At 48.5% G+C, this 14,000-nt stretch overlaps 1 protein-coding gene across 1 annotated transcript in view; it reads right to left on the reverse strand.

The window, feature by feature from the left end:
- Positions 1-6,511: 6,511 nt before the first annotated feature.
- The window catches only part of CD247 (CD247 molecule), a 47,215-nt gene continuing 39,726 nt past the window's right edge, over positions 6,512-14,000 (reverse strand). Inside the window, 7 exon segments of the mRNA XM_042868562.1 lie at positions 6,512-7,618; positions 8,057-8,098; positions 9,724-9,780; positions 10,429-10,464; positions 11,150-11,233; positions 12,229-12,282; positions 13,528-13,634. Of these exon segments, the coding sequence (XP_042724496.1) occupies positions 7,553-7,618; positions 8,057-8,098; positions 9,724-9,780; positions 10,429-10,464; positions 11,150-11,233; positions 12,229-12,282; positions 13,528-13,634 (446 nt within the window). The 3' untranslated portion in view covers positions 6,512-7,552.

The raw sequence follows: 14,000 nt of genomic DNA on the forward strand, positions 1-14,000 counted from the left end.
TGCTCCCCACTGCATTTCAGGTTGCCAATTCTCACACAGCCAACTTAAATTGTTTTGTATTTTTGTAAGAATACCTCTTTTTATATCTCCCTCCCTTTCCAAAATATTAGAGCAATACAGGATTCAAGGTACAGAATGACAGAGGTTCTGCTCTTTTCAGTCATTAAATCTGAGTCTTGTTGTTGCTCGTGAGCCTTTCTCTTTTTATGGCCAAGAGACCCTTTGAGTATTTAAAAGTTTTTTGACAGAGACTTTGTCTTAGAGGGTGCTGCAGCCCACGCCTTTTTTTATGTGAGTGGAGCTTATGTAGAGAGATGTTTGAGGGCTGTAGACTCATAAAGCGATGCAGAACTGATATCAGACTGACTCATGGTTTGCAGTTCCTTAAAATATTCATATCGTTTGCTCCATGTCCAAACTGGGCATGGATCCCTTTATGACAAAAGAGGTTGTTCCAATGCTATTGGAACAACGAAAAGCGATTCCTGACCTTGCATATCTTTATGGTCAAACACGCACCAACAGATGAGAAAGTATTCTATCTTTTTTGGTGTTTATGTCTTCTTCATTCAGCCTTCGTTTCTCCCACTTCAAATACACTCGTAGCGGGTACCTTCACTGAGCTGTTACCCCCATGGGATGCTGTTAGAAGGGCGTTAGGATGATTGCACTGGAATTACAAATGGTTTTACCTTGGGAGAAGGGCAGAGACACCTTTTAGCTGAGTAGACAGACACGGTCAGGTTGTATCAGGTACTTCTTTTCTGACCAAATTCCAAACAACGAAGCAACCTCCTGGACTGCTTTCGTTTGCTTTGCACTGCACAGCTAAGCACTGTCCTTCATTGGAATAATCTGGGCCCCCTCCCATCCTCTCCCTCCCTCCTTGTTCCCTTCCCCGTCTTTCCTCTGTGGAAGGTAGCACCATACAGCTCTGAGAACAATACGTGTGGGTAGCAGCTGGCTTCTGGCACCTTCATAAAATACCTCAGCATAGCTTAGCATTGTCGCAGAACTGGTTTTAAACTGAAAAAATCAGAAGAGAAAAGCAAACTTTATAAATAGTTGAGATAATTCTAGCTGTAGAGTTTAGTTGAACTGATGTTTATTATGATTGATAAACATGATTATGCTGTATGTATTTGAGATCCTGTTTATAGCTTACAACTTTATAGGGTCGGGTGGGGGTGGGTGGATGTTGGGGGGCAGAGAAGGGGGTTGACTGTGTTAGAAGGAAAATGTTTGCTCATGAATTTTTTTCCTTGTATCTGTCTTGCCAAAGGAAACATTTTGTCGCTCCTGGGTTTGGGATTGTTGTTTGGTTGGTTTATCTGTGGTCTGATCTGCAGCACGGCACGTGGTGGCATGCAGGTTACTGGTTGGGTTGCTGTTCAGGGTCCTTTCAAGTGTGCGCACACTTCCCTCCCTCTTGGCCCATCCTTACCCTTCGCTGGAATCTAAAGATAAGGCAGTGTGTACGCAGGAGGCTTGGGGGAAAGAAGGTGGCTATGTACTGGGTTAGACTCAACCGAGACGTAAATCCGTTCCAGTTAGTTGAGTTGCACCAGAGCTGAATTGGGTCCATTGTGTTTGACTTCGGGGAGGGCGAAGAATGGTTGTCACATCTTAATCTGTCTGGGAGAGCAAAAATGAAACAGGTTCCTTTTATCCCCCTTGTCTTGTTACTGAATGTAGGGCTTGTAGTGCTTGATAATAGATGGAAAACTTTTTAAACACTTCCTTTTCTAATAGCAATGCTAATCTGTCTAGACCAAAAAACTATGAAAGAAAAACCAAACTGAGAAGTGAAAGCTAACCTACTCCTAACACCTGGCTGGTGTGCCTGAACGGGTTGAAATACTGTGAGACTGTGGTGGGAGGGGGGCTTTGAGGGTGGCTGGGAGAGTGTGGGTCGTTCTGCTGGCGTCTCGGCGTTGCGGTGAGTGGTGTTACCTTGGGAGGGATGTGTGGCCCTGCCATCCGCACCCCAAGGCTCCCTTCTCGTTTCCCTTCAAGGCCTATGGCACGGGGGAAGAGGGGCGCGTGTGTGTGTGTGAGAGAGTGTGCATGCGTGCGTGCGTGCGGTGATGCGGAGAGGAGCTCGACTCCACTGGGGTGGGAGAATTCCCAGTGGCCTCGTGGGGAACCAAAGGCACTGATACGTCGTCAGCTCTGCTGTTTTCAGAGCGGGTAAGAGAGAAAGCTGGGTGGGTTTTTTTTGTAGTTGGGGTCACTGTCCCTTTCTGAAAGGACCTGATCTCTCATGGGTACTCCCGCCTTTTCTGCATAGAGTTGCTTTGGCTCTGTGAAGACGAACTGCGTGTGGGGCTTGCCCAGTGCTTCAGGTCTTAGGCTGATGCTGGGATACAGTCAGGGAAAACTGTTTCTGTCCTTCGAGTGAGGAAGCAGTGTAGTCTAAGGTCAGAGTCTGTTCAACAGCTTTTGTGTACGGCCCTCCTCTTAGGGGGGCCACGAAGTCTCCTTTCTTTGCTCCCCAAAGTAGCCTTGTACATGTCCATGTCTCGTGCTATTGGGCTGAGTTGTTTTACCGGTGAGCTTGGTGAGCTCTTGTGAAGAAAGGGAGGGAGGAAGGGGGCGAGGCGGGTTGTCCAGCCGCTCTTCCTCCAGACGCCAATCGGGTTGCAGAACTTCACTGAAAGCTTTACTAATAGAATTGTTGTTCTGACATTATGTAAAAGTGGTATTAATATTGTGTGACTTTTCAAAGAGCTAGTTAGATTTATAGGTAGGTAATAGGGATATTGAAGAAATGACTTCTCAAAGAAAAGAACACTTGGAACAAAAGAAGTGGAAAACAAGGTGTGCTTTAAGGAAAACAAATCTGAGGAAGGAAATGAAACAGCTTGTGGGAGGCGAGGGAAGACGATGCCCTTTGGCGTTCCTTTAGTGCTGCTGAGGCTCAGCCCCAGAACTGGAACACACCCCCTCTGCCTTATCTCATCTCTCTACCAAACAGGACATTGTCAAGTAGCTCAAACCAAAATGCGCTGATCTGTCTTAAGAACGGTTCGGTCTGCTGGTGGATGTCCTCCTGCAGAGCTTTACGTAAAACCATCAAATGCTTAACTTATCAAGGTAGCTTCCCCTGTCCTCACAAAATTCTCTTACCTACGATAGGCCCCACTTCAGGATTCATATTGCCTTTGCTGAATTTTGTCGCAGCAGCTACTTAAGCCCTATTCCCTGAATGTGATAACGTTGTGTGCGGACGAAGCTGGCGTGTTGTGGTGCTACAGCAATCTGAAATTACCGAGCAGACGGAATCCAGTGACATTGGAAGCCGCATGCCAAGGGGCAAACGATGGACATCACGCAGCCCCCTCGAGAAATAACCGAGAATGCGAGGGCGCCGGTCACAGTGTCCTGAGAACGAGGCAGTTGAGACAAAACCGTCAGTTCTTCCCCCGTCCACCCTCCACACGTTGGCCGCTGTTGGCCCTGGTGCTGCCTGCCCTGAGGGAGTGCGAGGGCAGAGCGCCATGCGGAAGAGGTGGAGCCGCCCCGAGAAGTGCTGGGCAGCTGGGCAGGCCTCCCTTTGGCGTGGGGAAGGGATGGCTGCCGAGCTGCCGCGGCTGTTGGCAGGGGTGCAGCGGGCGGGGGGCAGCCAGGCAGTACCTCTTTGTCCCGCCAGTGCCGTTGTTCCATTTCCTTCCTCTGTGGTAGTGTCTAAGGCTAGGTGTGAGTAGGTGTGGGGTGTTTATCCGCCACAGGTACAGGAGCTGTCGTATACCTCATTTCTAACTCGTAACCGAGTAACTTGCTTTAACTTTCTCCAAACCCTACAGAGTTGCCAAGTCTGCCCTCCCTCCTCTGACGAACACTGAACTCTGGCCTATAGCACCCCGTGACCTGCAGCCCGGGGAGCGACCCCCTTACGCCTCTGAATGTCGCTGCTTAAAGCTACTGCAAAGTGAGGGCAAATTGCAATTGTATCTTCTTTCCTTTGGTTACAAGGGGTCCTCTTGATTAGTCTGTGTATCTCCGCCCCTCCCTCCACTCTTCCCGCCCGGGGCTGCACGAGGCCCGCAGGCCTCCGGCCCCGCTGCAGACACGCTACTCGCTTTTCGACATGACCAAAAAACCCCAAACCCAAGAAAAGTCTCCAAATGTTTGATTTTCTTCTTTATTATTTGACAATCCTGGGTCCCCGCCCCCCCACCCCGCTGCCCGACTGGCCAGCAGCTGCCTCCCGATCCCGTTCCATCTTTATTTGAATGTAGTTCCCCTGCCCCCCGGGACAGAGAACCTTCATCAGGTCACGGTGGGCGCTATAAGCCGGGAGGGGGCGGTTTCTTTGTTTTGTTTTGTTCTTTTAAAATTTCCAGCCAAAACCAAAGATTTCCTAATGATTGTATAAACTCAAAACAAACAAACAAACCAAAGACAAAGGGCGTCTTCAGCGCTCAGCCCACCTGCGAGGCGCCCGGCGCCGGGGAAGGGGCTCGCCGGGAGGGGGCCTCGCCGGTGGGTTGGGGGCTGAAGGCTTGGGCGCAGGATTGGCTGCTCTGCTGGGTGCTCGAACCCTCTGGGGGCTGGGTGACGTCGATTAATACACGCTGAGGTGCACTTCCGAGCTTTCCCCCCTCCCCTCACCCCCCCGGTCACTGCTTGGAAGAGGCTGTCCTGTTGTGAGAAATCCCTGAAAGAAGAAGAAGAAGCTTTTCATTTCTCCTCTAGCTCCTTTTTTCTATATTTCTTTTATTTTTGCAGCACCACTGTGCAACTATGCATTGTATTTCTCAACCTTTTATGCTAGGTAGATGCCTGTGACTTTTTAACTTTTTTGGGGGGGTTGCAAACGGAGGAACTTTTTACATGGATCTTTTTAATCTCAGTTGATTGGGGGGTGTTTGGTTCTAGGGTCATACAAGCTCTATCCCAAAGCAAAATCCAAATGTTAATATTATTAGCCTGATGCAGATACCAAAGATAATTTCTTTCCTGCAGAACCTTAGACTTGTGTATTAAGTACGATTACCCAGCACTTGCATTAGTCTAACCTCAGTAATTCCAAAGCTTAGATGTATATTTTGGTATATTTCTGGGATATTAAAAAATTGTCGTTTAAATTCTTGTTTGTTTCAGTGTAATGCTCTTAAAGTCATAGCATGGAGATAACTGAACTTGTCCTATTCTTAGTAGTTTGAAATAATAGTATTTTTGTATGTTTTGGGTGTGTCTATGTATGTATTAACATAACGGTTTTCACTGCCTAGGTGTTCATAAATAAATTAAAAAAAAAAAAAAAAACAAAAAAAACCCAAAAAAACAAAAACGAAGGGTTTTTAAAGTGTACATAATGCTCCATGAAGAATTTCCACAGACCGCCAATTCGGATTGCATTTCACTGACGGCCGCTCCCAACTGGGATCCTTGCTTTCTTTTTAAAGAGACAGCATCTTCCTCTCGCCGCGCACCCGTTGACCCGGGGCTCTTCCTCAGAGCAAAGGCTTTTTCACTGCTCTTAAGGGATGGGCCGAGGAGGAAGGAGCTCAAATGTTGTTTTCTAAAAGCTGTTCAATGCGTTAGTTCGAAAACCGACCCTTTGCGTGAAGAAGGGCCCGTCCTTTGGAACCCAACGATAGTTCTCGGTGGTCAGAGAACGGCTGCAACGTCAGAGCAGCCACTTCTGCTTCTCTTCCAAAACAGAAGAGAAGTTCAGTCTTAACCACCTGGCGCTTCCTCCTGCCCTCCCTCGAGTGCTGCGCCGGGACCTTTGGGTCAGCAGAGCTCGGGAAGGGCCCCCTGGAGTGCCCGTAGCCACTGCGCCCCTCGCCCGAGCCTGAGGGGTTGGGTCCCACACATTTCAAACCTTGCTGGTTGCACGGAGGGTGAGGAGGAAGGCGAAGTGCTGTCTCTTTAAAGATGCCCTTTATTATTATTATTATAATTATAATTATTATTATTATTATTATTATTTTCCCAGTGGTTGCCTACAGATAGCTGTAGGCGGTGAGAGATTGTGTAGATTACGGTAAATCAGAATGAAAAGGTAGATTTTGTGTAGATGCATTTGTCTGCTGTAATTTTTTATATATATTAAACTTACTGTAATTGTACAGTTCATTTCTGTTGTAAACATCATTAAACCATTTTCCAAGTGTTTTAACATGTATGTGCTTGTTTGTGTTCTGTCAGTGTGTCGGGGCAGGCAGCCCCCTTCTCCTGGTGCACCTGCCCTGGCCCACTGTAGGCAGCCCAGGCTGCTGAGAGCTTGTCTGCTTCAGCTCTGCTCCCTGCCTCTGCACCGTGCTGCAATAATCTTCATTCTGCAGGGCAACTGCCCCGGCTGCACTGCTGACAGGCACTCACAGCACAGCCTTCTAAACCCTGCCTGGGGCTGCAGCAAGAGGAGAACAACGCATCCATCGATGCTGGGGCTTGAGGTGCTGTCCCAGCATCGCTTCCCGCATCCTCCCAGCTCATGCTGGGGAAACACCGACCCCAGCAGCTGGCCAAGGAGACCACATTACCACCATGCAGCAGTGCACCGTGCACACGTGGGTCTTTGACACTCACTTTATTAATTCATCAAAAATGCATTATGTTATGGACTTAACTACCATTTTGGAATAATACCTGCATCTTTTAAGAGGAACCAGATGAATTCAGCTGGTTTGGAACTGCATTTATGTATTGGCTTTTATACGAAGAATCCGTTGCCCAGAAGTGATAGTTTTATTTTTTCCTGACACAGCCATCGTTCCATGAGCTCTTACAAAGGGAGGTGGCTGCAGCGGTGGTGGTTGTAGGTGTTGTGAACAATGTGACGGGGCAGAAGCTCAGCAGGTGCAGCCCTCTGCCACATGGGAGGGGTGAGGTTCCCGGCCTTCCCAGCATTTCTCTCATACTCGGAGTCCATTCTCATTGTCACTGCAGCCCTGCTGGCTTCTGCCTTCCCAGGCATCTCTTGGCCGTTGCCTGGCTCTTAGCACCTTGTGCTGTCCGCATGGCACTTTGTCTTTTGTTGGAGTTCAGGTCTTGTTTGATGTCAAAGAGCTGGCACCCTTCACTGCACTGACACCACATCACTTTTCACAGTTAGAGAAATAAAAGTTGTCCTCTGCTGCAGCAGTTTTTAAAAGGTAAATTTAAAGCAGGAGGCTGATTGTCAAATGGCGTGAAGATAAACACTGCAGGAAATGACAGCCCTATCGCTAACGAGAGTCCTTAAATGCTACGAGCCAGCAGCTGTGTGTCCCGGTGCCCCCAAAAGGTGAGGAGGAGCTACAGAAACAGCTGTGTCAGGAGGTGGGGACTGCTCACGAATCTTGCAAAAACAACCTAATAACTACTGGTGGGAAATAACTTTACAGGTATGTACACTTCAGAAGCTAAAGCTTGCGGTTACATTGTTCCACAGGAGGAGAGAAGGAACCTCGGTGCACCAACCCAAGTAGATTGTTGCACTGAGGAAGTACACAGTGCTTGTTTTGTTTGGGATGAAAAAAGCTTTCCCCTTCACCCCCTCTCCCTCCCCCCAAGCGTGTGGGCATCCCTCACCGCTGCCCATCCCCACTGTGACTCCCGTTTAGCGGGGGGGCAGGGGCTGCATTTGGAGAGCATCGTACGTGTCCTTGGTCGCTGCGCTGAGCCCCTGAGAAAGAGAGAAACAGGTGAGGAGAGGGCTTGGTTCTCCAGAGGTGGCTGTCAGCTCAGGAAGAAGATGCTGGGGGTGGCAGAGCATCGTTGTGGTTTTTGCTTCTTACAGAGGTTATTTTTTAACTCATGAGCATTTCCTTGGTCTCTCTGTGGTGTCACTCACCTGGAGGCAGGATGCAGCCTGAGGAACTAAGCAGCGCACGGCTGCAGCAACTCATTCTGACCGATTTTGCCAATCTTTAGAGTATATTTTAACTGCATTATTGACTGTTAAGAGCCAGCAAACTGTGAGCTCTGCTGACTAAGACGTGAAACCCTGAACAGTATTCTCAGGACTTCTCCATAATAACTTGGACAGGAAGGCAGATGCAATGGAGGCTGCAGTTCAACTGCACAGATAGATGAAGGGGGCAGCTGTGGATGTGTTGCCTACCTGGTAAACAGCCTCGTTCCCTTTTCCTCGCCGCCGCTGCTGCTTTGGGGAAGCAAAACGAGCAGAGATCAGTGCTTTTCCCATTTCACCAAAAGAAAGAGAAGGCTGAGTGCTCCCATCCTGAACTGCGGATACATTGAGGGAGAGCCTACTGGTGAGTGCCACCTGGGCTGTGCCACCCCAGCCTGCTGCAAGGGCCATGGAAGGAGAGAATTAGCAAAGGAAGTTATTTTGATGTGATTTTCCTGTCATACTGCTGTGATGCTGCTATTTCCTGATTCACTGCAGGCCAGGAGGTGTGGCAGCATTCCTGCTACTTTGTGGGCTGAGAGCACACCCGAATAAATAAGTCCAGGTGATTTGAGTTGCTGCTACACATCAGCTGGCGCCTGAGTGACTCTGCCCACTCCTGAGGCGGGGGCCGTAAGTTCCTATCTCTAACTCATGCTTTGCAGCTTCAAGGTGGGAACCCAGGATGGCCGAGCTTGCAGACCTGGAATGGAGGCTGTGTGCTAGGCCCATGGCTGGCCATAAGCAGCCTGCAGCCATGGCCCCAGGAGCATTTCCTGCGTGATACAGATGGCAGAGAGCAGTGCCCACCCCAGTTAACGTTGCAGCAGGCTGTTGAAGGGTCATGTGTGTAGAACGAGGGAAGGCTTTGTTTCCCTCCTCACTCTGCTGGTAATAGAAACATTCGTACGTAAAACCAGGGTGAAACTGCATAAATTCACAGCTCACAAACTGAGCCTGAATATAAACGATAAAAAAAAATGTTTTAGAACAATTAAAAAAAAAAAAAACCAAAAACAGGAGATGTTAAATATTGGTGTTGTTTCATCATTTTTCAATGCTAAGCTTTCTCTTGAAATCCCCTTTTTTCTCTTCTCAGAGGGAAATCAAAGGTTACGTGTAAGACACTTAGACTCAAAATAGAACCTGTGTAGGTCACAGCAATTTTTCATTTTGCCATAAACAGCATACCGAGATGGCCTCTTTACAAGACAGGCATCCCTCCCCCAGCAGCGAGCTCACTGAACTGAAGCTGTCCCCTTGTCACTATCCTTGGACACAACAGAGCTGTTCCCTTATAAATAATAGAGAAAATGTGCAGGGAGGGAAATGTTCCCCCAATTCCCTGTCTGCAGACAAGCGTGCAGTGCCTGCAGGTGCTGACTTGTGGCTATAGGGCAGAGCAGACGCGGAGGCCCACGGAGAGACACTGTGAAATTCCACCTCAGGGCTGCCCTGGAGGAAAGTAAGTAAGTGCTCAACAGTGCTGCGACCTGAGCTTTGCAGCCCTTGAAATCAGGCATTTCCTTCAGGTATTCCTCATTCATCTCGGAGGATGACTGAGGTCACTGCCAGACTTTTTGTGTGGAAAGTTGCAGTGTTTCCCCCTTGACATTACTCAGTCTCCTCAGGAATACAACAGCTGTGTATGGGCCATGTTTCTAATGCCAGTGGCACAAACCTCGTTGTCCAATCCCCAACAGGCTTTATGGCTGCTGTAACTGTAGCTTCATCTCTTTCCGCTGTACCTATCTCACCGGGTACTACAGGAAATAGATAACTGCCCTCAGCTGCAGGCTCTCTCACACAGGGTTGCTGCTCTGCAAGGGAGCAGCAGTGAGCAACACCTACCCCCGCTCCCTTTAGGAGGGACTCACCTCTCCCTTCTTCCCAATCTCACTGTATGCCTCGCCCATCTTGTCCTTCTGCAGGGACTGCAAGAAAGAGGGGGAAGGTGTCAGTGTCAGAGAAAAGCTAACCCAGTCCCCATGTGCCCACGCTCCACTCCTACACGCCTGGGACTGCCGCGAATGACCCAGCCTCAGTGCAGAACTATGACCCCATCCGGAGGAGGGACAGTGGTGGGCTTGGCTGATGTGCAGGAAGCATAAGTGAGGCACCATCAGCTCTGCTCAGCAGCACCACACTGTCTCCAACAATTGAAATGAAGAATGATGACCAAATCATTTAGCTACACTGGCGCCACGTACTGCACTGCACCAAAACTCTCTGAACAAAACCTTCAAGCAGAGTTTGCTCAGGAGACAAAACCCAACACGCTGCTGTAGTCCAGGGACAGGACAGTCTTTAACACAGTAGGGTGAGAGGTAAGAGAGAGCGGCTCTCCCTCCCTCCATTCCACAGGCTCACAACCAGCACTGATCAGAGACTGTGAATCAGCCATGGGAACCAAAGCTCACTTCTCAGCAAGCACTGAGCACCTGGATAGAGCCAGGGTGAGATGTGAACACAAGTGTTCGTGGCTCTGTCCTTCAGAGCGCTGGCCACATCACATTTCACCAGAGTTCAGTCCATCAAGAGGTCCCTAAGCAGCCATCCCCAACCCTTAGTTCTCTACTCACAGAGTAAACGGTGTCGTGGGGGTTCTTTCTTCTCTGCTGTAAGAAAAAGGAAAAAGTTGCCCAAGTGTTGCACTGCTGCTGTCCACCACCCATACGAGCCTGTGGTTTGCTCTAAGGCCCAGCTACAGCTCCATGGACACAGCCAGTTGGGCCCACCTCACCTCCGCCCGAAAGGCTCTGTTAAAACAACTTGTTTGCTAGACTAGTCATATGATTTTAATAACTGGAAAAAATTCTTAACTCTGTTCTCTCGTCCTCTGCTCAACCCCCCCCAGCTGCCACCTGCAGGCACGCCCCACAGAAGGTTTCCCCTCCCTCTTCTTCTGAAGCTGCTGGGCTCTGCAGCAGAAGCAGTTGCTCTGGCTGCTGCTTGACACTGTCGGTGCTCGCCTGGCAGCATCACATGCAGAGTGCAAACAAAACACTCATTTCCACCTCGCCTGCCCCGCATCCGCCCGGGCCGAGTGTCACTTCCAGCGGTGTGGCTGTGAAGTCTCAGCAAAGCCATGGGGGCACACATCAAAGGAGAGGGGGAGGTTTACTTTTGTCCCCATGAGGCTGCCAGTACCACAGCTGTCACATGGGTTGTGCCATTCCCTCCCAAGGAGGACCCCGTGACTCGCAAACTGGTGCTGGGCGCACGTGTGTCTGAACTGTGGTCTGATGTGAGGAGGAAGGCACTGGATTCAGAAAGTAGAGAGGGGATGTGGGAGGAAGCTACCTCGTGTCTCCCACCCTTCTCAAGGTCTGCGCCTCGCCTGGTGCCCAGCACATCGTATTCATCTCTGTGCCCACGGGACAGTTTCTGAAACGAGAAAGGAAGAAGCAGTGGTGAATGTCACAATCATGAGAAAAGAAATAGAGCGTGGCTTAGCACGAGAAAATAAATTACCCAGCTTGGAGTCCAGCTCCTTGAGTATTGCAAAAAGTTTTTACCTCTTAATTTTTACTTTTCTTTCAACAAAATTGTCTACAACAAAGCTATGGAAGCCAGAAAGAGTGGTCCGTGCAGCAGAAAGCTGCAAACTGTTTACATCAAGAAACTTTCCAAGCAGAACTGGGCTGAAAAAGATCAGGAGAGAAAGGGAGACTGAATTCCATGTCCTCTCTCCCACTGGTGGTTGTATGTACAAGAACTTGTTTGTTGTTGTTGTTTTTGTTTGATTGATTTTGCAGAGCAGCTCATCTACATCTGCATCAAGTGGATGCAGAAGTCACACATCTCCCGTCTGGAAAAGGTTACCTTGGAAGAGGGCAAAGGAGAGATTTCAGATGAGAAGAGCACAGTTATACACAGTTATCCAGTGCTATTGGAAAGGCGACAGGTGGTAATTTAAACTGAAAACAGAACATTAGTTTTCATAAATTACACAGTTAAATGGTGGAACTTGTCACAGGATGTGGCTATGGTCAAGAGTGTGAGAGAAAAATAAAAATAAAAACAGAAATCAAGGCAATCAGATGTATAGCCAGAATTCAATGCTGCCATGAACAAGCAGTTCATCTAGAAGGCTGGGCAGGTGCTTGTGTCCATCCTCTCATGACAGGGAGAGCCTCTGATGCTGACTGTGGCCAGGCCACAGGGTTGGGTGGGCCTCCAGTACGGCCTCACGCAACAGCCCCGCTCAGCTTTGGTTTTCCTCCATATAACTCTCCTTCTAACTGCTATGCTGCACACCTGGGTGCAGTGCTTTCATCAGCTGCTTCATCCCACATTTTGTTGATCCATAGGCAACTCACTGAGTGCCCAGAGAGGCAGAACGACTTAGAAGAAGCACACATAACACAGCAGATACTTACATTATACACATCATCCTGGCCCAGCAGCAGCTGTGGTTCAGAAGACTGGCTAAGCTGGAAGAGAAGCCATACCGTGAGCAGGGGAACAGAGGCTTCTGTCCTTTCGTTCCTTCTCTCCTCTTGTCAGAAGCTGGGCAGCCCAAACACAGGCAGTCTGTGGCACTGATGGAGCTGCAGCAATACAAATCCTGCTCCACACAGGACTGATAAGCAGTTAATTGTTGCAGGCAGAAAGGGCAGCATTAGGTCAGTGAGAGCAGCTCCTTCGTGCTCTACTCTTTTTGGAGAGTGTTATGCTGCACTCTGTATTGCCTTAATCTTACTGAATCATTATCATACATTAAATCTTTCTTAAAAAAACAACCTTCTAGTTGAGTTTGCATTTAGACCTAGGATAAATCTGATTTTCCTTTAAAAAAAAAATAATAATTATAGTAATTACTATTTACCCACTCCATGCTTTCCCTTTGACAGGGCCAGCAATTTACCAAGCATCTTCTATTAACAGAGCCCAGCATCAGCCACACTGTCCATAAACAAAAGGCCATAACAAGGCTGTACCTTTTGCAAAAGCCACCACAAAAAAACTCCACCGAGCAGGAAGCACAGTGAGAGATGCTACTCCTTAGGAAATATATAAGTTCTAGGTTTGGGTCAAGACAAAGAGCTGCCCAGAAGATGCTCCACTGGCCCAATGGAGCTTCATGACAACAGTGTTTCAGCTCTGCTGCTTTTGGCTGAAAGCCTGGCATTACATATGGCTTTCCTGCTTCCTTCCTCCCTGCAGCAGCTTCCTTGCTACTCAGCAAGCTCAGCACCATGCACCTCACCAGCAAACAGCGGAACAGACCAGAAGCACAGTGAGCATGCTGAGGGCTATAGGCAAGGGCATGTCTGCCTTCTGAGACATTTTGCTACTTTCTTCATGAACTTGGCATTGTCCTGAATTTTCTGCACACCCTCTCTTCTCTTTCCAACGACAAAGCTGCAGAAGAAACCACATCACCAACCATTTCCCAGCTATTCTATCCAGAATCTCTGACTGCATGCATAACTGTGGCATCAAAGTACTCTCATGTAGTTCATACACTTTCCCTTCACTCCTGAACCCTCAGACAGCATTTGCCCAAGATACTCAGGTTGGTACCAGAAAAGGAGAGGAAAAAAAAAAAAAAAGAGAAGAGAGAGAAAATATTAAGCTCTAAGAGACGTGCTTCCTGCTTCCACCCCCATTTTCCAGCTCGGCCCACCATGCTAGCACCACAAAAGCCAAATGCATCAGTGTTTAGATAGACTGACCTTAGCTTTCACAAAAAGGGCCGTGATGATGACTGCGTAAATGAAGAGGAATCCATCAAGTAAGTAGCAGAGTCGGGGATCTGTCAGTCCAAGAACTGCTACAGCATCTGCACAGAAAGACCACATACATCAACAAATAAGGCCATTTGCATCAACATGTGCTTGACAACATACATGTGGCAGTGCAGCACAGCACTTTATGAAGCGAAGCCAGTACAGAGGCAAGTCTGCCTGTTTGCAAAGGAGATGGAAATCTGAACGAGGATCATAGAACAAATGAGCCTGGAAGGCAGCAATGGACGTCCAACCCACTGGGGTCACTTGGAGCAGGCTGCCCAGGTCCTGTTCCTACTGAGCTGCCTCTTGTTGGGAGGATCCCTTTGAGAGTTAAAAAGAAAAAAAAAAAACATTTAAAACTTTGCTGAGGAAGAAAATCTGCAAATGCCTTAAGTGAGAGCTCAATAAAACTGCTC

Source organism: Lagopus leucura, unplaced genomic scaffold (assembly GCF_019238085.1).
Source record: "Lagopus leucura isolate 7727_CA_CO unplaced genomic scaffold, USGS_WTPT01 Super-Scaffold_100001, whole genome shotgun sequence".
Lineage (NCBI taxonomy): Eukaryota > Metazoa > Chordata > Aves > Galliformes > Phasianidae > Lagopus > Lagopus leucura.